Genomic DNA, 26,186 nt, shown 5'->3' on the forward strand with positions numbered 1-26,186 from the left:
TGCATTGGAATAATATTTATTATTTTTTTTTTACTTGGCAAAAAGTCAAGTGCTACATTTTTAAAAACAAAATCTCAAACAATCAAACGCATTACCCATCACAGAAGAGGGTCTGGCAACAGTACAAAACATCCTACTTAAGATTTTTTTTTATACAGTAGGTTTAAAATGAGTTCTGTGAGAACTAAGAAATCTACAGCTTGTAGTTTAATAATAGAAAAAAATTAAGACAATTAAAAGATCTGTAGCATCCAGCATTTTGCTTAATTCCCTGTTTTATAGCACCTATTTCTCTAGGTTAGAAGATGAGAATTCTAGAACCTGTGGTGTATGCCTTGTACCACAGCAACATAGGGTGGACCTGCTGTCTCCCCTCCCCACCAGCCCCCATCACCAAGGAGAAGACACTCTTTTTTTCAATCTCCCCACTTACTCCCAGAGCAGAGGGGGATAACTGGGAAAGCAACTTAGAAATTAGAGTGCAGGAATATGACTTCCTTTCCCCAGAATGGGCTGCTGACAGAAGCAGAGTATGTGTTTAGAATGGTGGAGGAGTCTGTGGGTGGGAACAGCTATTATCTGCAACATGATGCATAAAAAGCAAGGAGTAACTGGACATCACGGTCAGTTGCCTGCAAGTTTAAAAACCTCAGACTAAACAGACGGTTCGAGGGAGGAACAAATTACTAATCACATAGATGCTTTACATGCACACCACTGTTGGCTGTAGGCCACCCCATCACCATCCCAGGGCTGAGCCAACAGAGTGGCTCCACTCTACTAAGAAAAACAAACATTACACACAGGAAGCACTCACTACACACAGATAAATCCCCTGTTCATCCCCACCCTCCAGAACTGAACCCAATTTAGAAAACAAAAGCAAAACCCACTGGGGAGATTAGAAGAAAAGCAAAGAAGTTTCTCCCCAAAGCCAAGGGGACCAAGTATGTGAATTTTAGCAGACTTGAGGCCCCCAGCTCCAGGCCCCTGAGAAACCAGATCAGGTCTTATTTGAGAGGAGGGAGAGGGAGGTTTGGATGGAGATTCTTTTTACCAAGTCCTACCAAGGCTTCTGTAGTCTCCAGAGCTGCATCTTGGATGGAGACCCTGATGTTTTGGGGGAGTGGCCATTGATTTAACCAGATGGGAAACTGAAGTGGAAGTGACACATACACAGAAATGTTCTCACCTGGGGACACACAGATGGGAAGGCAGGTGGGAGATGGATTACTTTGGAGTCTTGGCATGAGTCCCCAGGAAGCTTTCAATCTAACTCAAAGGGTTTCCTCCTGGTGATTTGTTTTCCTTTCTATTTTTACTTCCTATAATCAGTGTTGTTAGACTTTACAAAACAAGATAAAAACTAGTCCCAAAGCTGGACTCTCTGAATATAGTTGTTTCTTTTATAAATATTTTAATTACAGTAATCCTCACTCCAGATAATTTCAGTGACAAACGGTACTTGCAGGCACACAAGTTCTCACACACACACACACACACACACACACACACACACACACACACACACACACACACAGCCCCCAAACTTTCACAGAAAGTCTGACAGCAACCATATAATTATAAAGGAGCCCTACCTCTCAAGAGTGAAGTAAGGGTGAGAATGACTATGTCAACCTAAAGAAGCCAGAGAGGGGAGACTGTGTGTCACTTAAAGAAAAAATATAAACAGGAATTAACAACAATGTCTGGTTGAGAAGCCAGAAAGAAAAAAGATAGTAAAGTAAAATTCTGCTTACCAAAAGGGAAAAAAGGAAAAAAAAAGAAAACCCTTCAGATTTCTGTACAGAGGTTCTTCCTGTCAAGTGCCTAAACCATAGACAAACTCTGGTGTTCCCACTAAAACATGAGGGACTCACACAATTGGAAAGAAATCAAAAGAAGAAACGGAAACTGAGGATGGAAGTTAGTGAATTTCTGTGCATTCTGGGAGAGACTTAGTTGTCGTTAACTCCAGAGCCCAGCGTAGTTTCCATGGAGCCCTGAAGGGAGGGGTCCTCCTGCCACGAAGAGCTTCGTTCCGGACGAGTCGTAGCAGTGCGTGTAGACAGCATTGGGGAAGGAATCAGTGTCCGAAAAGTAACTCCTCCAGGTTTCGTCATGATTCTGTGGGAAATAAGAGACTCTGTGAGCACTCGCCGTGGGGCAGAAAAGGGAAGGAAGGGACAAGAATGCTTTCTGGGCTCCTTAAGAGGAGAGGGTCGTGTATCTACACAGGAGACTGGTACTCATGGGAGTTGGAGCCCCATTTTTCCAAATGAACATTAGGGGGGAGCCAAGCAGGCTGAAGAATTGCTACGCAAACCGACAGTCTTCTCAGGACTGCTGGAACCAAATGCTTTCATAATGCACTGGCTGCCTCAGTGGGAGGTTCCTCTCCTTCCAGCTCTATTATCACCTGGGGGTTACCCTGGGCCAACCGGTGTGTCTTACTGGGCCTGTTTTCCCACAGACATGCAGACACAAAAACAAAACCAAGGGAAAGTGCCTTTCTCTGCTCCAAGGAGTGTCTCTTACTAGTGAAAAACTATGTGGTAGGTGGTGTGTCAGTGGGGGTGGGAGTGGGTGGGTAGAGTGAATACAACTTTTCCGTCACTGCCCAGTAACCATGTGAGGCATGGGCTTACTCACCAGCCAGCCTCTGCCAGTCGTTAGTTTCAGATTCTCCCCTGCTAGTCTGGGCTTGGACCCATAACAAGCTGAGAGCCTCTCTTCCAGGAACCTTTGAGCTCGGATGTCATAGAATAGCAGGGAGCCCTGTCCTGTGCCCACAGTGATGATGTGCTCATAGAAGCTCACTGACCGGATACCTGAGAGAGAGAAAAGTAAAGGGCAATCAGGTCTGCTAGCCTGAACTTCTCTGACACTGAGTTCACATGGCACCCCTAAATACCACAGCGCCTTTCCCAAGGCAAACCTAGCTCACACACAAGCCAGAGAACCCTGATGCCACACTGCCCATCCACACACTAACAGGAACCTTCCCATAAGCCTCAGAAGTACCAAATGCCTGATGATGCCCAAGATGCTTTGGGCCCAAGACCGTAAGTATGCCCTGAACCTGCTTGCCTCCCCTCGACTCACTCTGAAGTCACCTTTCATAACTCTAAGTTCTTCTCCATTATATGTTTCCAACCTGTACTGAAACTGAGGGTAATCTGCATATTTACAAATCATTACATTAACAAGGACTTTCTTGTATTTGACCTAAAACCACTACCATGGCACTGCAAGAGGTCTTTATCTGGTATTAAGTGTGTTATGAAGGTGGCAAACAGCCTAGAACTGAAGCACTCAAAGGAGCACTGTCTCTCACCTGTGAATTTAAGACAAGTCACCTAATCACTTTGGGTCACAGGGAAAATACATCTGCTGCATCTGCGGATCAGATAAGTGCATGGGATGTGAAGATGTCTCTAAAGTACAAAAGAGGTGCTCACTAATATTTGTGAAATCAATATTTCCTTATTAGGTTTGAAAGCTACTCCTGTAACAGTAACCAAAATCTCTTAAAACTTCATTGCAGACATCATTCCGGCCAAGACTATTTATTCATTCCCTTACTACTTTCCTTACACACATTATCCTCTCTGTTCTGAAATGTATTTCAAGAATAACTGAAAAAAAATCTAAAACAATGGCCAAAACTGCAGCATCTACACGAAAATAAATACTATTTGAAAGAGAGAAGACACTGTGCTTTTTAGGACCCCCAGGATAACATAGCCACATTTTTGCATGAGAAGGGGGACAATGTCAGATGAAGAAGAAAACACACTTTGTTAAGTTGGACAATCTGGATTCTGGTCCCTGGCTGTTCCCCCACCAACCTGTGTGGTGTTTGGCAAGTTATTTAACCAATCTGGGTCTCAGTCTCCTCATCTATAAAATGGGGTGTAAACTGCTTCCCACAGGGTTCTTGGTAAGATGAAATGAGATGTCAGACAAAGGTATTCTGAAATCTTAAAGTACAGTACAAACGTCTCTCTTTTTATTCCTCAATGAAGCATGAGGGTGCCCTGAGAGAGAATATGCTATTAAAGATTGGGAGGCGGGGGGGCCTGAAGCCTAATTCACCCAGTAAGAACTAAACTGAATATTTTCTTCAGCTTTATTGAGGTATAACTGACATAGAATACATTGCACATATTCAAGGTATACAATTTGAAGTTTTAATATATGTATATATCCATGACACCACCACCACAATCAAAATAACATATTTATCACCCCCAAAAGTTTCCTCATGCCCCTCTGTAAAATCCTCCTCACCCCACCACATCATCCCTTAGCATAAAACAATTTTATAGTTCAGGTAGGGTCCCAGCAAAAAACTACCACAAGGAGTAGGGCTCTGTGAAAGAACAAGGAAACTACCAATACGCTGACTATTGGTTTCCATCAAAGGCTTCTGTGGCCACACATTTGTGTGCGGTGTTTGAAGCTTTGCTGCCGTATGCAGGTATTCAATCTCCCCTCTATGTCACCAAACACCTCCACCAGGTTCCATAAAGATCACTATATTTGTTTGGAAACGAATACTGAAACTGAAGGTCAAAAGCCATTCACAACGCAGCTGTAAGCCTGAGGGGCACACGGGGGCCTCTTACCACTGCCTCGCTCCCTGGAGCAGACAGACTTGACGTTGTATGATGGCTGCCGTGGATCCAAGAAGGAGACATGAGCTTGGGAGCCCACTGCATACACTGACCACTCACTACCATAGGCCAGGCACACATTCTCACGGCAATATGGCAGTTTGGTGGAGAGGAGCTGAAAACAGAGAGAGAAGAGATGCACCTATGGCATTACCAGAAAGCACAGGGCAGGGCATTGTTCTAGATGCCCACCTCTGTGGGCTTTCCTCATATACCAGACAAACAAAGTCACAGACAAAAAGACATGTCCCAATTAAGGAAATAACATCCTGCTCCACCCCTACGTATGTAAGAGAAAGAAAGAATGATGATAATAAACAAGATCTAGGTACTGAAGAGGACCAGTTAGGGAAAAAGGTCAAGCTCGAATTAAATAATCAGAAGCAGAGAGAAAGGCCAAAAGCCACAGGCTGTTTCCAGGGATAACCCCAGGGCACTAAAGCCAAGGTCCCACTCTGTCCTCTCTGCTGGGAAGAGCCACTACCCTTCTCACTGATCTTCAGGTAAAGGGGCTGATTTCTGGCTACCCTCAGCCTAACTCCCCAACTGTATGGGAGTTGTACACTATAGAAAGCACACTCGTGGGACTGCTCAACCCCAGGTAACCCCAATCAGTCTTAACCCTGAATCCTTGGCATTTAGCCAATCCTCAGTGGCTACTGCACGTAAGGCACCAAGTAAGGTCAGTGGAGCTCAAAGGCTGCTGTGACATGAAGGAAATCAATAATTCCTGGAGCTCTGCTTCCTCTTGAAAAAGAGTCTATCATAGAAGTTATAAGCAGCAAAGGCCTCTGGGACAAGAAGAGGACTAACGATCCACGGGTAGGTTTAACTTTAGGCAAAAGGTGCTTGCAAATATTGTAAACTAAATCCATACCTTACGTGATTATTTTAGAGATGATTAATCTTAGTTTAATTGATCTTCGGTTGCCAATGGCTCCTAACATTTAGGTTTTTCCTGCCCTCACAATATTGCAAATAGTCAGTAATCCATAAGCAAATACTTAAATGCACTGTGGATTGGAAGACTGCTAGTTAAAGGAGTCTCTCAGCAAGTCTTTGCAATGTGAAAGAATCACCCCCTCTTTTTTTTTTTTTTTTTTCCAGTTCTGGACATTAGTTTAATCAGTCATTTTCACCTTCTCTGAAGAGCATAAAAATTTACTCAGTTTGCCAGTATCCCTACCATAAAATTGCTGTAAGTTGTTCTAAATTAATTATTTCACAGGAAATAGATAGATCTCTTATTGTTGGGTAATGGAAATGTGTAGATTATCCTGTACATGTTACTCCAATCAACTGATAACATAGTTTCTGCTGGGTTCCCTCTGACTTCTTTAAAAGACTTTTAAGAGGGGCAGGCCAGACTCAGAAAAAAAAAAAAAGAAAAAAAAAAAAAAAAAAAAAAAAAAGAGGGGCAGGCCAGACTCAGAATTTCACGCACTACTATGCAATCACATGCCCAGACCCTTGGAGAATTCGTGCTTTAGACAAGAATGAAAAAGTTTAGGGAGGATTAAAGTATTTTAACTATAAGGTGAAACTACTAAGTCATGTTCATCACACCTTAGACAGTGTATTTTCAGCCTTCCAGAGATGAAAGTAGCCATCCAGAGATACTGCTCCCAATTCCTGCAAGACCAATGAAAAACAGGTTATACTCACAGCAACTAATATATAACAGTAAGCAGGGGAACACCCTGCAGGTTGGGGTCCTCCCATTACTCACTCCTATCCTATGATGGTGCCAGGGATTATCAGCCCATCATCTTACCCTACAAAATGCAGCTGTACAGCATATTAAAGCAAGGCTGCTTCTTGAGAGAACCCAAGAAGCAAGTCCTGGTTTGAACATAGAGACATCCATGGTTAAAAAAGCCCATACTATACGATCATATACATGACATCCTGTCTGATAGAGCAGAGCATGCACATGAAAGACAGTTTTGTAAGTCTCAGTGTGAGAGCTTCTATAAGTAGAGGGTCTAAGCTGGGAGAGATGTCTACCCCTAACCCATAAATATAGATGAGAGATAGGAGGCGGCTAAGGGAACTACCCCTCAAATTGTGGCCTGATTCAAATTTTGGGAAAAGAGCCTTTCTTCTCTTCTGGCTCTGGGTCTCCATACTAACACTCTACTTAATAGCCCAGCAGTTTCAGATCTGACTCAAATGATTAAGACTTGATGGCAGTGTTGAGAAGAGGCAGTAAAGAATGAAAAGAAACTGAATACGAGAGAAGAAAGTGATTGCATGTAGGAAAATCACACCCAAAATATAGCACCAGCAAGATCATGTGCAAATGAGAGACAGTCAAATCAGAGTGGCCCTGGGGAAACTCTGAGAGGCTAACTGATATGAACCATCCAGAGAATACTCAATGCAAGGGGTGGCTTTCATAATTTCAGTTATAATCTTTCTCAGAGAGAGATTATAACTAAGCATCCCTCAGCCTTCAAGAGATGCTCTGTGGGCTCAGAACTGAGTTATGTAGTAAGCTCTGACTTGGGGAAGGAGGAGGAGGAGAGTGCACCTCCCAAGACATAAGCCAAGAAGCTGAAGCAAGAACAGGCTTCAGGGAACCTTTGGCAAGCTCTTACCTTGTTCTTGTTGTTGAAGGCCAGAGCTCGGACCTTGCAGTTGTCAGGGTTTGTGTCCTCCTTGGGGATGTCCTTTAAGGCCTTGTGAGTGATGTGAGCATACACAGGGACCCGTGACACATTGTGCCTTGCGTCACTTTTGGTTAACACATCATCTGTCACCTCCCAGAGTCCCATAGAACCATCGCGTGAGCCTGTAGGGCAAGGAAACCACAGATGTCAGACATATCTAACCTTCCATGAGACAGTCCCACAGAAGCCAAATGGGATTTCTTAGTCTAGCTCTTTGTGCACCATGCTCACATGTGCTGAAGCTTGCCCAGGTGGCCCACACCAAAACAGAAAGCAGTATGTATTTTAATAGCCATACCAAGAGGATGACTCAACTGAGGTGTAGGAGTTAAAATATAACCTTTAAGTGTAACATAGTTGGTGGGACTTTTGAAAAGAGAGCATAATACATTTGATAAAGCTCAGTAATTTTCCAAGCCAAATGCTTAGGTCACTTGGGCATGCATGCACAGGTGATTTCTACTAGGTAATAGGGTTTGGGAACTTCCACTCTAGATCAGTGGTGCATAATATTTTCTGAGTCATGTACCCCTCTGACAGACTTAGGAATGTTAAAGACCCCTTTCTCTAGAAAAATACACAAAAAACCTACCTTGCACACTCAGTTTCAGAGAGCTTCATGGGCCTCTTGAAGGAACCATAATCCCTGAATTAAGAATGACTGTCTGGGCTTCCCTGGTGGCGCAGTGGTTAAGAATCTGCCTGTCAATGCAGGGGACACGGGTTCAAGCCCTGGTCCGGGAAGATCCCACATGCCGCGGAGCAACTAAGCCCGTGCGCCACAACTACTGAGCCTGCACTCTAGAGCCCGCGAGCCACAACTATGGAGCCCGCGTGCTGCAACTACTGAAGCCCGTGGGCCTAGAGCCCGTGCTCCTCAACAAGAGAAGCCACCACAGTGAGAAGCCCGCGCACCGCAACGAAGACCCAACACAGCCAAAAATAAATAAAATAAAATAAATTTTTAAAAAATGCCTTAAGAATGACTGTTCTACATTAAGATGAATGCTTAAAAACATAAACAGTTTTCCTTAGGGAACATAATGAAGCACTTAAAAACAAGTCTATGATATAGTCATAAAACAGTATATCAAGAACCAATAAAAAGGGCTTCCCTGGTGGCACAGTGGTTAAGAATCCGACTGCCAATGCAGAGGACACAGGTTTCAGCCCTGGTCTGGGAAGATCCCACATGCAACGGAGCAACTAAGCCTGTGCGCCACAACTACTGAGCCTATGTTCTAGAGCCCGTGAACCTCAACTACTGAAGCCCACAAGCCTAGAGCCCATGCTCCACAACAAGAGAAGCCACCGCAATGAGAAGCCCGCACACCACAACGAAGAGTAGCCCCGCTCGCCACAACTAGAGAAAGCCCACGCCCAGCAACAAAGACCCAACTCAGCCAAAAATAATTTAAAAAATAAAAGAACCAATAAAAAAAAGTTTTCAAATTCCTTTCCAGTAGCATTATCTGCCAACACTCCTTTGAGACCAGAAGGTGCCCTTCTCACATTGCAAATCTCCTGAATACTTCACAGTAAAAATTGTCTAACATGGGATATATATCATCCAACTTGTTTGTATCATAAGGTTTGTGGACAAAGGTTCAAAGCAGAGGGCTCATCATGTGTGAAATCGAGAAAAGGCCAGAGAGAGAAGGGCACATCTAGAGAACTACGTACGGTTTATAATGCAAATTTAAAAAATAAAACTATACGTTTTATTATGAAAAATGTCAAGCATATTGAAATGTTGAAAGAATTTTACAATGAGTTGTATACTTACACCTATAGTCTACTATCAACATTTTCTTATACTTGGCATATCATATATCTATACATATATCCATCCCTCTATATGATCCCATTTTAACCTACTGATAATCCCATTTTAACAACTGAAATATGTACTGAAAAAAGACTAGCAAGATTGATTTCAAATTGTTAACAGTGACTATCTCTGGGCACAAACTGTGTGGGTAATTCTTTCCTTTTTTGTTTATTTGAATTAAAAAAAATTCTTACAATAAACATGTATTACTTTTACAGTAAAGCAAAAATTATTTTAAGAACTAATCTGGCAGCAACATGAAGATTAGATTGGAGGAGACAAGACTAGAGGCAGAGAGAAAATATGGAAGGACGCTGGGGTAATTCAAAAGATAGACGATGAGCACTCAAGTAGACAAGATAGAAAAGAAATTGATGGATATAAGAGATATTTTAGAAAACAGAATCAACATGGCTTGGTAATCTTAAGGAGACTGAAGAGTCTTAGTTCTCTGGCTGTGCACCTAGGTGGAAGGTAGGAGAATTTACCAATATATGTCAATGGCAGGGGGAGGTGAGGTCCTGGAAGGGAGATGATGAGTTTGAATACACTGAATTTGAGGGGAATGTTCAAGGGTAGATGCTCATCATCAAGTGTGAACATTAACACTGGTTAACAAGTACTGAGCATTTTCAATATGGCAGCCATTAAACACTATCTCATCTGATCTTCCCAGTGACCCTGTGAGGTATATATCATTATCCATGTTACAGATGAGGAAATCCAAGCCTCAAAAGCCTTAAATAACTTGCCCTCTGTGCTAATAAGTGGTAAGACCAGGATTCAAATTCAGATCTTTATTATCAGAGCCAATACTCTTTTTTTTTTTTAATGCAGCAAAAACTACTGTTAATGGTACATCAAAAACTTTTTTTTTTTTTTTTGGTACGTGGGCCTCTCACTGTTGTGGCCCCTCCCTTTGTGGAGCACAGGCTCCGGATGCGCAGGCTCAACGGCCATGGCTCATGGGCCTAGCCGCTCCACGGCATGTGGGATCTTCCCGGACCGGGGCATGAACCCGTGTCCCCTGCATCGGCAGGCGGACTCTCAACCACTGAGCCACTAGGGAAGCCCCAAACACTCTTTTTATAAATAATAAAACCTTGTTTATATCCAATTTAACAAGACATCTACATTGACTTAAAACTATTTGGACTTTCTTGCTGATGTGACCTCTCAGAGTATGAAATTCCTGATTTGGATGTGAACAAAGCATAACTGAAAATTCAAAAGAAACTTTTTTTTTTTTTGGCCGCACCATGCAGCTTGCGGGATCTTAGTTCCCCGACCAGGGATCGAACCCAGGCCCCCTACAGTGGAAGCATGGAGTACTAACCACTGGACCGCCAAGGAATTCCCCGAGAGAAACACTGTCCCCTTGCCCTCCTGCACAGCTGAATGTTAGAACTATTTCCAACTGAGCTGCTTACTGCAAAATTTTGAGGCAGTTTCTCAATCTTTGTATAACACTCCTCCAAACTGGGATCCTCGTTAACTGTCTCTGCACATATTAGTTTTAAAATGTATACTGGGGACTTCCCTGGTGAGCCAGTGGTTAAGAATCTGCCTTCCAATGCTGGGGACGCAGCGGGGAACTAAGATCCCATGTGCTGCAGGGCAACTAAACCCGGGCGCTCTAGAGCTCTTGTGCCACTAGAGCGCCCATGTGCTGTAACTGCTGAGGCCCACGCGCCAACGAAAGATCCCGTGTGCCTCAACTAAGATCCGACACAGCCAATAAATAAATATTAAAAAAAAAAAAAGACAGCACAGATCAGTAGCTCACACTTCCTGGGCTTCTTTCACTGTGGTTGTTCTGCCTTTGAACAAATGGGAAGGTTTAGCTGGGAGGATTTTTCAAAAATAAATAAATAAAATGTATACTGTGTTTTTACTCTCTATCTTCCATAACTGTATGTGGTGTTGTGTACCACGTAATATGTCAACAGTATGTCACAAGGCAACTCCATCACTAAGGTAGGGAAGTGTACTAACTTACTTTGATGATTAGGAAACTGAAACGCAGCTTCTTTCAACATGTAACAATTTGGAGAACAGAGCATTTGAAGATTAGTACTTCTACAAACCTATATTTCCTCAATTTAGATGGCAAAATTATATATTAGGAACATCGATGGAAGGATTTTTGTTGTGTATGTTGATTTATAGTGATTCTACAGTTTATAAGGAAGGTGTATTCTATATTATCATAATTAAAGTCTCAGTAGAAGATGAGAATATCACGAACATTTAGATTTTAATTTTTCGTTAAAGTATAATTCACTTACAATATAATATTAGTTTCAGGTGTACAGCACAGTGATTCATTATTTTTATATTTAAGGTTATTATAAAATAATGACCATATTTCCCTGTGCCATACAATATATCCTTGTTGCTTATTTTATTTTTTATAAATTTATTTATTTTATTTATTTTATTTTTGGCTGCGTTGGGTCTTCATTGCTGCACGTGGGCTTTCTCTAGTTGCGGCGAGTGGGGGCTACTCTTCGTTGCAGTGCACAGGCTTCTCATTGTGGTGGCTTCTCTTGTTGCAGAGCATAGGCTCTAGGTGCACAGGCTTCAGTAGTTGTGGCTCACAGGTTCTAGAGCGCAGGCTCAGTAGTTGTGGTGCACAGGCTTAGTTGCTCTGCGGCATGTGGGATCTTCCCGGACCAGGGCTTGAACCTGTGTCCCCTGCATTGGCAGGCGATGCTTAACCACTGCACCACCAGGGAAGCCCTGTTGCTTATTTTATACACAGTACTTTGTATCTCTTAATTCCATACTTCTATCTTGCCCCCTCCCTCTCCCCCCGGTAACCACTAGTTTGTTCTCTTTATCTGTGAATCTGTTTCTGTTTTGTTATATACATTCATTTCATTATTTTTTTATTCCACATATAAGTAGTAAAGTGTTTGTCTTTCTCTGACTTATTTCACTAAGCATAATACCCTCTAGGTCCATCCACATTGTTGCAAATGGCAGAATTTCATTCTTTTTTAATGGCTGAGTAATAGTCCATTGTGTATATATACCACATCTTTTCAAAAATTTTTTATTTTATATTGGAGTATAGTTGACTAACAATAGTGTGTTAGTTTCAGGTGTACAGCAAAGTGATTCAGTTATACATATACGTGTATCTATTCTCTTTCAAATTCTTTTCCCATTTAGGTTATTACAGAATGTTGAGCAGAGTTCCCTGTACTATACAGTAGGTCCTTGTTGGTTATCTATTTTTCTATTTTATTTTTTTTTGGCTACGCCACGTGGCTTGTGGGATCTTAGTTCCCTGGCCAGGGATTGAACCTGCACCCTCTGCAGTGAAACTGCAGAGTCCTAACAACTGGACACCAGGGAATTCCCTGGTTATCTATTTTAAACATAGCAGTGTGTACATGTCAATCCCAAACTCCCAATCTATCCCTCCCCCCCAGTTACCATAAGTTCATTCTCTAAGTTTGTGAGTCTGTTTCTGTTTTGTAAGTAAGTTCATTTGTATGAACTTTTGTTGTTGTTGTGGTTTTTTTTTTTTTAGATTCCACATGTAAGCAACATCATATGATATTTGTCTTTCTCTGTCTGACTTACTTCACTTAGGATGATAATCTCCGGGTCCATCCATGTCGCTGCAAATGGCATTATTTCATTCTTTTTAATGGCTGAGTAATATTCCATTGTATATATGTACCACATCTTCTTTATCCATTCATCTGTTGATAAGACACGTAGGTTGCTTCCATATCTTGACTATTACATATGATGCTACTAAGAATATTGGGGTGCGTGTATTTTTTCAAATTAGAGTTTTCATGTTCTTTAAATATATATCTAGCTGTAGAATTGCTGGATCATACAGTAGTCCTATTTTTAGAGGGTTTTTTTTCAATTTTTTTAAATTAAAAAAAATATTTATTTATTTGGCTGTGTTGGGTCTTAGTTACAGTACACAGGATCTTCGGTGCGGCATACAGGATCTTTCGTTGTGGCACACGGGCCTCTCTCTAGTTGTGGTGCGTGGGCTCAGTAGTTGTGGCGTGCAGTCTCTCTAGTTGTGGTGCACAGGCTCTAGAGTGTGAGGGCTGAGTAGTTGTGGCATGCAGGCTTAGCTCCCCTGAAGCATGTGGGATCTTGGTTCCCTGACCAGGGATCGAACCCATGTCCCCTGCATTGGAAGGCAGATTCTTAACAAAGGCAGATTCTTAACCACCGGACCACCAGGGAAGTCCCTATTTTTAGTTTTTTGAGGAACGTTTATACTGTTTTTCATAATGGCCACACCAATTTACGTTCCTACCAGCAGTGTACTAGGGTTCCCTTTTCTCCACATCCTCACCAACATTTGAAGACTTTTTGATGACAGTCATTCTGACAGGTGTGAAGTGATTATTATTAGTTTTGATTTGCATTTCTCTGATGATTAGCAATTTTGAGCATTTCCTCATGTGCCTGTTGGCCACTGTATATCTTCTTTGGAAAAATGTCTATCCAGGTTTTCTGCCCAATTTTTAATTGGGTTATTTTTTTATATTGAGTTGTATGAGCTGTTTATATATTTTGGATAACCCTTATTGGTCAAATCATTTGCAAACATTTTCTCCCATTCTACAGGTTGTCTTTCTGTTCTGTTGATGGTTTCCTTTGCTATGCAAAAGTTTTTAAGTTTAATTAGGTCCCATTTGCTTAATTTTGCTCTTGTTTCTTTTGCCTTAGGATAGATATATGAAAAATATTGCTACAATTTATGTCAAAGAATGTTCTGCCTATGTTTTCTTCTAGGAGTTTTATGGTTTCCAGTCTTCCATTTAGGTCTTTAAACCATTTTGTTAGTTTTGCATACTGGTGTGAGAAAATGTTCTAATTTCACTCTTTTACATGTAGCTGTCCAGTTTTTCCAGCACCGCTCTTCACTGGAGACTGGTTTTTCTCCATAGTATATTCTTTGTCATAGATTTATTGACCAGAAGTGTGTGGGTTTACTTCTTGGCTCTCTGTTCTGTCCCATGGATCTATGTGTCTCTTTTTGTTCCAGTACCATGCTGGGTTTTTAAAATTAATTAATTAATTAATTAATGGCTGCGTTGGGTCTTCGTTGCCGCACACAGGCTTTCTCTAGTTGCGGTGAGCAGAGGCTGCTCTTCGCTGCGGTACATGGGCACCTCACTGCGGTGGCTTCTCTTGTTGCCAAGCACGGGCTCTTGGCACACGGGCTCTAGAGCGCAGGCTCGGCAGTTGTGAAGCATGGGCCTAGTTGCTCCGCAGCATGTGGGATCTTCTGGACCAGGGCTCGAACCCGTGTCCCTTGCATTGGCAGGTGGATTCTTAACCACTGTGCCACCAGGGAAGTCTTACCATGCTGTTTTGATGACCAAAGCTTTGTAATTTAGTCTGAAGTCAGGAAGCATGCTATCTCTAGCTTTCTTTTTTTCCTCAAGATTGCTCTGGCAATTTGGGGTCTTTTGTGATTCCATATAAATTTTAGGATTGTTTGTTCTAGTTCTATGAAAAACGTCATGGGTATTTTGATAAGGATGGCATTAAATCTGTAGATTGCTTAGGGAAATAGAGACATTTTAACAATATTAATTCCTCCAATCCAAAAGCATGGGATATCTTTCCATTCCTTTGTATCATCTTCAATTTCCTTCATAAATGTTTTACAGTTTTCAGAATATAGGTCTTTCACTCAGAGCCAATATTCTTTTTTCTTTTTAAATTGAAATATAGCTATTTACAATATTATATTAGTTTCAGGTGTACAGCAAAGTGACTCAGTATTTTTGCAGATTATATTCCATTATAGGTTATTACAAGATACTGGGTATAATTCCCTGTGCAGCAGTCCCCAACTGCTGGGACTAGCGACTGGTTTCATGGAAGACAATTTTTCCATGGACCGGGGGGTGGGGGGGTGGGGGAGTGGAGATGGTTCAGGCAGTAATGCAAGCATTGGGGAGCGATGGGGAACGGCAGATGAAGCTTTGCTCGCTCACCCGCAGCTTACCTCCTGCTGTGTGGCCCAGTTCCTAACAGGCCACGGACCGGTAGCGGTCCGCAGTCTGGGGGTTGGGGACCCCTGCTATACAGTATATCCTTGTTGCTAATCTAGTTTACATATAGTAGTTTATATTGGTTAATCCCATACTCCTAATTTGTCCCCCCCCCGCTTCCCTTTGGTAAACACAGCTTTGTATTCTATATCTGTGAGTCTGTTCCTGTTTTAGAGCCAATATTCTTAAAACCTGATATACTATTCACAAAATGTAGACTTGGAAGCTATCAGCCTGAAAACACAGAATACTCACAGCCTATATGAAAAAAGAGAAGGGAAGCTCCCAGAAAAAGCCACGTCCTGGCTCCTAACAACCACACTTAGTGCAAGTTACTGTCATACAGATAGTCCCTATAGAGGTGACATGATGCAGCCTTTGCCTTCAAGGAGCTCTCATTTCTTGGGGAGACAAATGACAGGGAATCCAAAAGCTTCTGAACCACTACTGAATAATTTTGAACTGTGACTATGCTTGTCCATTAGATTTATTTTCCCTCCTGGCTGCTTTCTATTGCCTTGCAAAGAATCCAAAGAAGAAACATTTATGTTCCGTTAGCTTTGTTCGTAGTAGTTCTAAGCATGGGCTTTGAACTCAGAGCTGGATTCAGATCCTGAGTCCACCTCTCACCATCTGTGTAGCCTTTGGCAAATTATGACTTCTCAGAATCTACATTTTCTCATTTGTGAAATGAGGCTCATAATGCAAACCTTCTAGGACTGTTCTGAGGATTCTATGAGATAACACACATGAAGTACTTAATTTAGCAACTCTTACAATTTTTTTTTTAAATTTGGGAATCTGGAATGGGGGATTATATTTTTACATATACGTACCCAGCAAAACTGGCTGGCACTCTGAGTCTACTTTCTAGGCTGCTGTGGGTATTCAGAAAGCATTTGAGTATCTCTAGGTTATCATCTCTACACTCATTTCCATGTATTTTTTCTGACTGTTCTACCACTGGGAGAGAAATTCCCCCAATCCTATATAGCTTTATCAACACTATATAGTTGTACAGAAAGTGACAGTTGCTCCTAATACTTTGCAGAGCACACCAACTTTTCTAAAAGCACTTTCACAACTATTGTCTCAGTGAAGCCCCACAAAAATGTTGAGGCTAACATGCCAATATATAGGCTCTTTGGAACAAGGCAGAGTATGAATAATAAGTGTGCTAGTACTTCCACTTTCCAGATCAGGAATATACAAGGGGAATGACTTATCCAAGGTCACATGGTAAGTCAGGAGAAAGAGTATTAGAAACAAGGTTTCCTGGCCCCTGGCTGATGGTCTGTTTACTGGGCTATTTCCAATCACACTACTCTCCTTCTTCAACTTCTAGCTTCCCTCCCTCCCTGCCACACCAGAACTCCCTACAAAAGGGTAATTTTACCAGACACCGCCATAGTGTCACTGATCCATGCAATGGAAAAGATCCAGTCCTTGTGTCCATCCTTCAAGAGGAGGGAGTGACAGGTACAGAGAGAGAAAAAAAAAAGGAAAAAAAGAAATCAGTGAAATAAGGATTACAATGTACACCCCTGAAAAGCTTACGAGTCTGACTGAAAATATCTTTGTAAAAATTACAATTCTGATCTCTGGTGATTTCAACCCAAATGGAATGATCCCACAATTTTTAACTTCTGTCTTGAGAAGCTCAAAGCTGGAATGAAACTGGCATTCCTGTGGACAATAAACATGGCTGGTGGACACACAGCTCTAGCATTCTATCTCTGGATGTTCTACTTGTGGTTCCTACGCACAATTACCTACCTCTCATCCCTCCAACACACCTCCTCGCACTCTCCCCTTGCTTCCTGGGACTACAGCTACAACTGACCTCTATGCTGTTCCATCTGTCTGGCACTCTCTTCCTCCAGACATCAGCATGGCTTGCACCCTCATTTCCTTTAAGTCTCCCTGCTCAAATGTCATTCTTATCAAAGAGGCCCTCCCAACTATCCTCTGAAATAGCATTCTCCACCATGCTCTCTCCCTTTAGCCTGCCTTTACTCTTCTCCATGGCACTCATCACACTCTGACATACTGCTGGCACATTTTTGTTGGTTTATACGCCTCCCTTCACTTGAGTGCAGACTTCAAGAGGGTAGAGGCTTTGTCTGTTTTATTCATTGCTATGTCCCCAGTGTCTGAAACAATGACCAGCCATAGAAGGGTCAAAAAATAGTTGCTGAATGAATAACTTAATAAACCCTTCTGACTATGGGCAGTAGGAGATGTGTAAACACTGTGGTGTGGACTCAAACACCAACCCACCGCTGATGGCCTGAGGTGTACTGCTCGCCTCTTTATCAAACATACCCTCTGCCAACATATCTGATACTCCCTGTGGTGAGTGGAATACCAACTCTGAAATCTCCACCCCCATACCTCACCATTACACACCCCCAACCCAAGTCCGCAGAAGTCTAGAGGAAACTGTCCCTTCCTGGGGGGCTTGTGGGATAAGGACTGGGCTCTGTTAAAAAACAAGGCTACCTCTATCTACAATTATTGGGGAGACTTACATCTCCCACACACACAGGATCTAGTGTAGGCAGCCGGTAGATGGCAAGGCTGTTGGGGTTGTCTCCTCCGGTGGCTAACAGTGTTCTAGAGGGATTCAGCTCGATAGCATGGATACCACAGCCCTGCTGTGTCACACCGCCGGGCTCCCGGTCCTTCAGAATGGGGATCTTGGTGATCTGGCTTGTCTGGACATCCACTACAAACAGCTACAAGAGAAAAGGGATAAAGAAGCTGAACGCAGTTTCTCTTCAGTGTGGCTAACGCTGGGTACAAATATCCATTCATTCACTCAGTTACCCATCAAACATTTAATTAATGTCTACTACGTTAGACACTGGGCATTATTAAACGCATGGTCAGGGTGACACTAGTCAAATGAAACATGTAAATAAGAAAACATAACAGAGATAGATATAATATGCTACATAAACATAGAGAGGAAGAAGTAAATTCTGCCTGGGATTCCAAGATGGCTTCAAAGAGGATTATGGATCTAATGAACCTGATGAAAGGTTTTCTACCAGTTCAAGCATATTTTATATAACTCTTTTTTTTAAACTATTTATTTATTTTATTTATTTTCCTTATTTTTTTTGGCTGCGTCGGGTCTTAGTTGCAGCACACGGGATCCTGGTTGAGGCATGCCAGATCTTTTCGTTATGGAGCGTGGTCTGCTCGGGTTTTTCTCTAGTTGTGGTGAGTGGGCTCCAGAGCGCGTGGGCTCTGTAGTTTGTGGCATGTGGGCTCCCTCGTTGAGGCGCGTGAGCCTGCTAATTGTGGCACGCAGGCTTAGTTGCCCTGTGGCATGCGGGATCTTAGTTTCCTGACGAGGGATCGAACCTGCATCCCCTGCATTAGAAGGCGGATTCTTTTTCTGTTTTGTTTTTTAAAGATTTTTTTAAAAATTTATTTATTTTATTTTTGACTGCATTGGGTCTTCCTTGCTGAGTGCAGGCTTTCTCTAGTTGCGGTGAGCGGGGACTCTTCGTTGAGGTGCATGGGCTTCTCATTGCAGTGGAGAAGGTGGATTCTTTACCACTGGACCACCAGGGAAGTCCCTATATAACTAATTCTTATCTAACCATGTACAGAAACTTATAAACAAAACACATCATAACCACTATTAGACATACCTATAAACATTACATTTCCAAGAGTGACCTGAGACATGACAAGGTAAGAGATATTCATATCTCACTGCTTATCTATCACACACACATTCTGTTTTGTGCCACCATGCCTTTGCTCATGCTGCTGCTTCTGCCTGAAATGCTCTTATCCACTTCTGTACCAAACTAACCCCCTTTCACCCTCCAAAATTCAATTCAGAGAAATACTTTATGGAAAAGATCAGTCTTAGACAAAGGGCATTCCCAGTGGAGTCTTTTTTTTAAAAAAGAAATATTTATTTGTTTATTTAGGGTGCGCTGGGTCTTAGTTGCGGCAGGCAGGCTCCTTAGTTGTGGCACATGAGCTCCTTAGTTGTGGCAGGTGGGCTCCTTAGTTGTGGCACATGAACTCTTAGTTGCAGCATGCATGTGGGATCTAGTTCCCTTACCAGGGATTGAACCCGGGCCCCCTGCATTGGGAGTGCAGAGTCTTAACCACTGTACCACCAGGGAAGTCCCTGGAGTCTATTATTATTAAACTCTTTATGTGATTCAATGATTCATTTATTCACTCACTGATTCAGCACCAACTAAATGTCAAGAATTGTTCTAGGTGTTAGAAATATAACTACTAGGAATGATATCTGCCCTCATATACCTTATAGTCTAGGTAGTTCATTTAAAATACTATCAGCAATTCTCAGAGTGAAGCCAAATCATGTCATATCTTTGTATAAAGTAACCTACTGCTTGCACAGGAAGATCTATGAAAGGGGAAAGTAGGTAAGCCTTAAATTTAAAATAGAAAAAGGAAAGGAAGAGTAGCTAGAACAAGACTGCCAGGTAGAGACTGAGGAAAAATTTTAAAAGGGAAGGTGGAGAGAGGGGAACCACTCCTGAATCTGTTAAGCCCTGACAACTACTTAAGGCAGACCCCCTGCCTAACAGGCACAGTCACTGATGTGTCTGACAGGCATTTTTAAACTCAATGTGTCTAAAACAAATACTCTTCCTCCCCAAATTGCTCATTTCATCTAATGCCACCAAAATCTGTCTGGTCACACAAGCCTGGGATTCATCCTAGACTCCTTCTCCTCCCTCATTCCCATCATCCCAGCTAGTCCTACCAAACTATCTCCTAAATATTCTTACAGTTGGCTCCTTCCTCTCCATCCTCTCTCCTCTAGACAACTGCAACTGGTCTTTGTGCCTTCAGGCAAGGTCACCATCAAAACTATTCTCCATACTATAATCATTCATCTTCATAAAAATGGAAATCCTCCCATGTCAATTAAAAAATATCTAATGGTTCCCCTTTACCTAAATTCAAGCCCCTTAGCATGGCATCAAGACTCTTCTCTATGTGGCCCCTACCTATCTCTCTAGCTTCAAATCCTGCCATGGACCTTATACTCTAGAAAGAACTGCTTATTAATTATTATTCACACAAATAATAATTATTTTATTTTTGACTGTATTGGGTCTTCAATGAAGACTCGTCAATGAAATATAATTATTTTGTTTCATGCTCATGCTGCTCACAATGCCAGAAATGCTTCCTCCTACTCTTTTCTTTAGCTGGCCATCATGTCCTTACCTTTCATGATTCAGTTCAGACATGTCCTCTATGAATATTCCTTGATGTCCAGGCTGGTTAAGTTCCTCTCTTGTAAGCTCCCAAGACAGCCCTCTACCCACAATACTTAGATCTTATCACAGTTTCAAAATCTTTACTTGTCTCGGGCTTCCCTGGTGGCGCAGTGGTTAAGAATCCGCCTGCCAATGCAGGGTTCGAGCCCTGGTCTGGGAAGATCCCACACGCCGTGGAACAACTAAGCCTATGTGCCACAACTACTGAGCCTGTGCTCTAGAGCCTGTGAGTCACAACTACTGAGCCCAAGTGCTGCAACTACTGAAGCCTGCGTGCCTAGAGCCCATGCTTTGCAACAAGAAAAGCCACCGCAATGAGAAGCCTGCGCACCGCAACAAAGACCCAACACAGCCAAAATAAATAAATTTTTAAAAAAAATTCTTTACTTGTCTCTCTTCTCCATTAAGCTAATAATGTCCTTCCAATTCCAAGAGCAGGGGGTTTACCCTATTTGGTTCTATTCTCCTGCCCCAACCATGCAGAGCTACATAGTAAGCGCTTACAGTAACCACCTTTCAGGGGGCCTGCCCAATGATGTTAGGGGGCCCCCACATCCCTGCACTCAGAGTGGGGGCCTGTAACTGAGTTTGATACAGCCCAGATTTCCAGATCACAGCACTGTCCTGGGGTGGCCTCCTGGCTCAAGGAGAACCAGTCCAGAGGCTAGACTGGACTGGGTCATTCAAATTCTCTCAGCAATATGGAACTGGCTGGTGGCACTAAACCAAACTGTCTGGGTGGCCATTTTCTACCAAAGCCAGTCCCCATAGAAAAGGAAACAGAAGACAGGAAGCATGGACATCCCTGGTTCCTAGGGGCTTTCCAACTCCTAGTTGTCTTTCTGAGATCCAGGGATACTTCCTGCTCTTCAGGTTTGCAAGCTAGCCCTTCCAATAAATGTGAGTGGATTTCTTACCCTTTTAAACAAACGATCTCTAACCAACACAGCCCCTCAAATGTTTAATAAAGCAAAATGTACTGCCCACTTAACACTTTTGTGTTGTGTGGGACAATGCAACCATAATATATTAGCTTCTAGATAAGTGATTCTCAAACTGATTGTAATACAATATAATATAATACAATAACCTGGGGAATTTTCTTTTTTTAAAAATACTACAAAACAAACACAACTCCCAGGGACTTCCCTGGTGGTCCAGTGGTTAAGACTCCATGCTCCCAATGCAGGGGGCCTGGGTTCGATCCCTGGTCAGGGAACTAGATCCTGCATGTCACAACTAAGAGCCCGCATGCCGCAATTAAGAGCTGGCACAGCCAAATAAATAATAAATAAATAAATAAATATTTAAAAACAATTCCCAGGCCCTACCCTAAAACTCCTCCAATCAGAAAGTTCTGAGTTTGGGGCCAGTAAAAGTGAATTTTTTTCAAGGATCTCCAGGCGAATCTAATGACTGCCCAGGTTTAACAATCACTGATCTAGAGCTTTGCCATTCAAAGGAGTATCTGGAAGCTTGTTAGAAACAAAGAATCTCAGGCCTTCACCCTAGACTTATTAAATCAGCATCTGGAGTTTCTCAAGATCTACAAGTACACTGAAGCTTGAGAAGCACTGATGTAGAGAGAATCTACTCTGTACACTAAGGACGATGCATTTGATAAGACACAACCCTATGCCTTAAAACAGGGCTCCATTTCTGCCACTCAGAAAAGGTGAAGAGAAGAAGCTTCATCTATTCATGTCCAAGAAAGTCTTAAGCCCAACCTCTCCAGTTTTGGACTTGGGAGAGACCTAGGTTTGAATTCCATTGGTTACTTAGTAGCTATGTGATCTTGATAAGTCACTTTCACCTTTCTGAATCTTGTTTCTTATCTATAAAACTTGAATAATATTATTTATCTAATAGGGTTGCTAGGAGGTCTAATAAAATGTAAAGTATCTAGCACAGGGCTCAGCACAGAATAGGTACTTTAACAAGTACTAGCTAATACATTCTATTCTAATGTTTGTTTCATTCAGTAGGTTATAAGAAAGGCTTCTACACTAGATGAAAAAGGTTTCATACAAGGGAAATGCAAACAGCTGGCTCAGTAGAGGCCCAGGAAACCAAGAGTTTACCCCCAACCTCACCCTCATCTTTGCAGAGGAATGATGAAGCACCATGTGAAGGATAGAGCCCTTTTGCTTTTTCAAAGGAAGGAACAGGGATGTGGATGGAGTGCCACAGACTACCTCCCCAAGCTGTCTGACAAAGGGTCAAGGCTTCATACAGCTCCTGTAACATTTCCCAGAATGAGGCTGCTCCACATTAACCTACTGGGATCCCTGCCAGAAACCAGCAGCACGGCAAGGTAAGCGTGAGGCTTAATGGCTCCCTGCAACTTACAAGTTAGGACAGAGGGAAAAAAGAAAGCAAAGGCCTTACAATCAGGAAGATTGTAAGACTAGTGAGTACACCTCTAAATGCATGTATTTGCACATAGACATATGCAATTATGTGTATAGAAAGTCAAGGTGGCTTAATAAAATGGGGGGAGGGGAGATTCACAAAATATCAAAGAATGTTTTAGATGGAGGTTAATGGAGAAAGGAAAGCAAATCCACATAGGTCGCACAGACAGGATGACTATACCAAGTCAGATGGTAAAAGGCAAGAGGGCAGCTTAAGTATGGGAAAGGGAGGATAACTGAAATCAAGCAGAGGAATACATTTTCTCTCCCAAATGGAGATGGGGAGGAGCAAAGGAGAGAGCCAAGATCCAGAAACACAACAGAAAATAGTTAGACAATATGTATCAAAAATTAAAAATGTGTAAACTCTGCAATTTCAATTTTAGAAATTTATCATAAGGAAATTATGAAAGGTGAACAATTTTAATTACAGTGAATTTAATTAATTTATTTATTTATTTATTTGGCCCTGCTGTGCAGCACGCGGGATCTTAGTTCCCTGATCAGGGACTGAACCGGTGTCCCCTATAACAGAAGCACAGAGTCTTAACTACTGGACTGCCAGGGAAGTCCCAAATTACAGTGAATTTTAAACTAGTGAAACACCACAGGGGATTGGGAATATCCACACAATGGATTATTATACAGCCTTTAAGAATGATGGAGTAGAGGATATTTATTAACATGGAAAGTTGGTCATGCTATGTTATTAAATGAATACCCTCCCTTTTAAAAACATGAGTCCAGGGACTTCCCTGGTGGCTCAGTGGTGAAGATTCCCAATGCAGGGGGCCTAGGTTCGATCCCTGGTCAGGGAACTAGATCCCACATGCATGCCCCAACTAAGAGTTCGCATGCCACGGAGCCGGTGAGCTGTAACAAGGAGCCCGTGAGCCACAACTAAGGAGCCCATGTGCTGCAACTAAGCAGCCCGCCTGCCACAACTAAAACCCAGTGCAGCCAAATATTAAAAAATAATAATAATAAATAAAAATGCATGCAGGAATGTTGATTTTTTTTCCTCAGGGAACACATATGACGTGCATAATTAAAAGATAAAAGAAAAGGACCACAGGCCCTGAAATGAGCTGCACTTAACTCAGGACTCCAATGATGTCCAGGAGAATTGGGCATTCTGTCCAGCCCATCTCTAAAAGCTTGCTACCTACTCACCTGCATCCTGCTGTGCAGGAGACAGGGGTATGGCTGAGATCAATAAGCTGCTTGAACAATATCAAGACTCTATAGCTATAAATATTTTAGACTGTTCAGGAGCTAGAAGAGTTGTCACACCTAGAAAGTTGAGTCACTGTTTCTATTGCAAGTCTATTAAAGGAAAGACCCGTGTGGTTGTTTAAAGTAAAATAACATTTTGTGGGTCCAGATTACAAAAGTAACACATCATACACTTGTAAAACATAGAAAAGGGGAAATCAGAAAATGAACACCACCAATATCTACTACCACTTGGTGTATTTTTTTCAGGTCCTTCACTATATGCCCAGTCACATGCATACATATTTTTCTCCATTTATAAAAATGTGACCTCATACATATTATTTTATATCTTTTAACACCTTTTCAAGTTAATCTATATACCTTTAAATAATTTTTAATGGCTTTAAGGTGATTTGCTGCATGGGTATGCTAGAATTTATCGAACACATTCCTTGTTATCGAACATTTATGCTGTATCCAAATTTTCAGTAGTGCAAAACACACTGCGGTGAACATTCCTGTATCTAAATCCAGGTGCCTGTGCTATGCTAAGATCTCTTAATCTTTGAATTGTGAATCTAAGCTGCTCCTCCAAAAGATGGCTATAGGGCTGGCTTGCTGAAATCAGCAATGGTACTTCGTATTAGGTCCCGAGTTCTGATATTTTCCCACTAGAATCATGATTTTGTGGGAGGAGGACCATATTAGGATTTACAATTATCCTGAATTTAAGTAACATAATAATTCTTTTTTTTGGGGGGGGGGCGTGCAGCTTGCAGGATCTTAGTTCCTCAACCAGCGACTGAACCCAGGCCCTCGGCAATGAAAGCATGGAGTCCTAACCACTGGATCATCAGGGAATTCCCAGTAACATAATTCTTTACAAGCGTTATAGTTAACAAGTCCAGTAAACTGATTCTTAACCCCTGATTTTGGAGGGCTCTGTTGAAAATGGAATAAGTCCTGAGAGCCAGCTTTGGAAAGACACCTAAGATTTTGCCTGGTATCCGCCAAAGTCACCGAGTGAAGAGCTTCTGACAGTACACCACAGAGGTTTAGCTACCTCAAGCACCTTGACAAACATGTGGTAAAAAATTTCTCTTAGGTTGTAAAATCAGAACTCAACTGAGTGTTGCCTTTATCTAAATACAAAGCCCATGTCCTACTTCCAAGTGATATACCATCCAATCAGAGAATAGAAGGATAAACAAAAGAATTGGTCAACTAGCCTGATTTTACACAGATCCTCATTTCTTCCTATGGAAGATGAAAATTAATTCCTATAGTACTGAAGGATACTAATAGTTAATGTATAGCTTATTCAGAAGAAAACAAGATATTCTCAGCTTTTTGTTCCCCAGAGCATTTCAAGGCATAAGACCTTCTACTCAGAATTAAAAGGAAGCCTTATCTCTGAACTACAAACTACTGGAGAGCAGATTGTCATTACACACTAATTAATTATCTAGTATATTAAGAGATTATAAACTTTTAATAATAACAGTATTAAAACAATAACATAATCCCTATTCTCTCATTCTTACTTCCTGAGTCTTAAAGCACAAAGACTTAATGATAATATGATTATGTATCTGCCCACTGAAAAGCAAGAGCTCTCTCCAGGTGTTATCTGGAGCTCCAAAAAACTTCTGTGACTTGAGAGGGGAAACTCCTTTTGCCATATATCCTACCTCTGTATTTCCAAGCTCTTTCTTTACAACCTTTCCCTAGAGAGGAGGTATACTACTGTGACTGCTCAATCTTTGTCAGCAAACAACACAAGCACTGAATGGCAACCTGGCAAGGCCACTTTCACCACTGCTTTACGCTAAGAAAAAACATCTAGCTGAAGTAACTTTTTAAAAAAAAATTATAGAGTTTATTGACAATACTTTATCTACAATACTGGAAATAAAAAATGCAAGGAAGGGCTTCCCTGGTGGCGCAGCGGTTGCGCGTCCGCCTGCCGATGCAGGGGAACCGGGTTCGCGCCCCGGTCTGGGAGGATCCCACATGCCGCGGAGCGGC

At 42.0% G+C, this 26,186-nt stretch overlaps 1 protein-coding gene across 1 annotated transcript in view; it reads right to left on the minus strand.

Moving 5' to 3' along the window:
* The window catches only part of DCAF12 (DDB1 and CUL4 associated factor 12), a 41,182-nt gene continuing 14,996 nt past the window's right edge, over positions 1 to 26,186 (minus strand). Inside the window, exons 3-9 of the mRNA XM_007100744.4 lie at positions 17,767 to 17,973; positions 16,632 to 16,692; positions 7,280 to 7,473; positions 6,246 to 6,311; positions 4,632 to 4,794; positions 2,653 to 2,831; positions 1 to 2,127 (exon numbers count right to left, since the gene is read on the minus strand). Of these exons, the coding sequence (XP_007100806.1) occupies positions 1,969 to 2,127; positions 2,653 to 2,831; positions 4,632 to 4,794; positions 6,246 to 6,311; positions 7,280 to 7,473; positions 16,632 to 16,692; positions 17,767 to 17,973 (1,029 nt within the window). The 3' untranslated portion in view covers positions 1 to 1,968. The remainder of the gene's footprint in view (positions 2,128 to 2,652; positions 2,832 to 4,631; positions 4,795 to 6,245; positions 6,312 to 7,279; positions 7,474 to 16,631; positions 16,693 to 17,766; positions 17,974 to 26,186) is intronic.

This window comes from Physeter macrocephalus, chromosome 9 (genome assembly GCF_002837175.3).
Source record: "Physeter macrocephalus isolate SW-GA chromosome 9, ASM283717v5, whole genome shotgun sequence".
NCBI lineage: Eukaryota > Metazoa > Chordata > Mammalia > Artiodactyla > Physeteridae > Physeter > Physeter macrocephalus.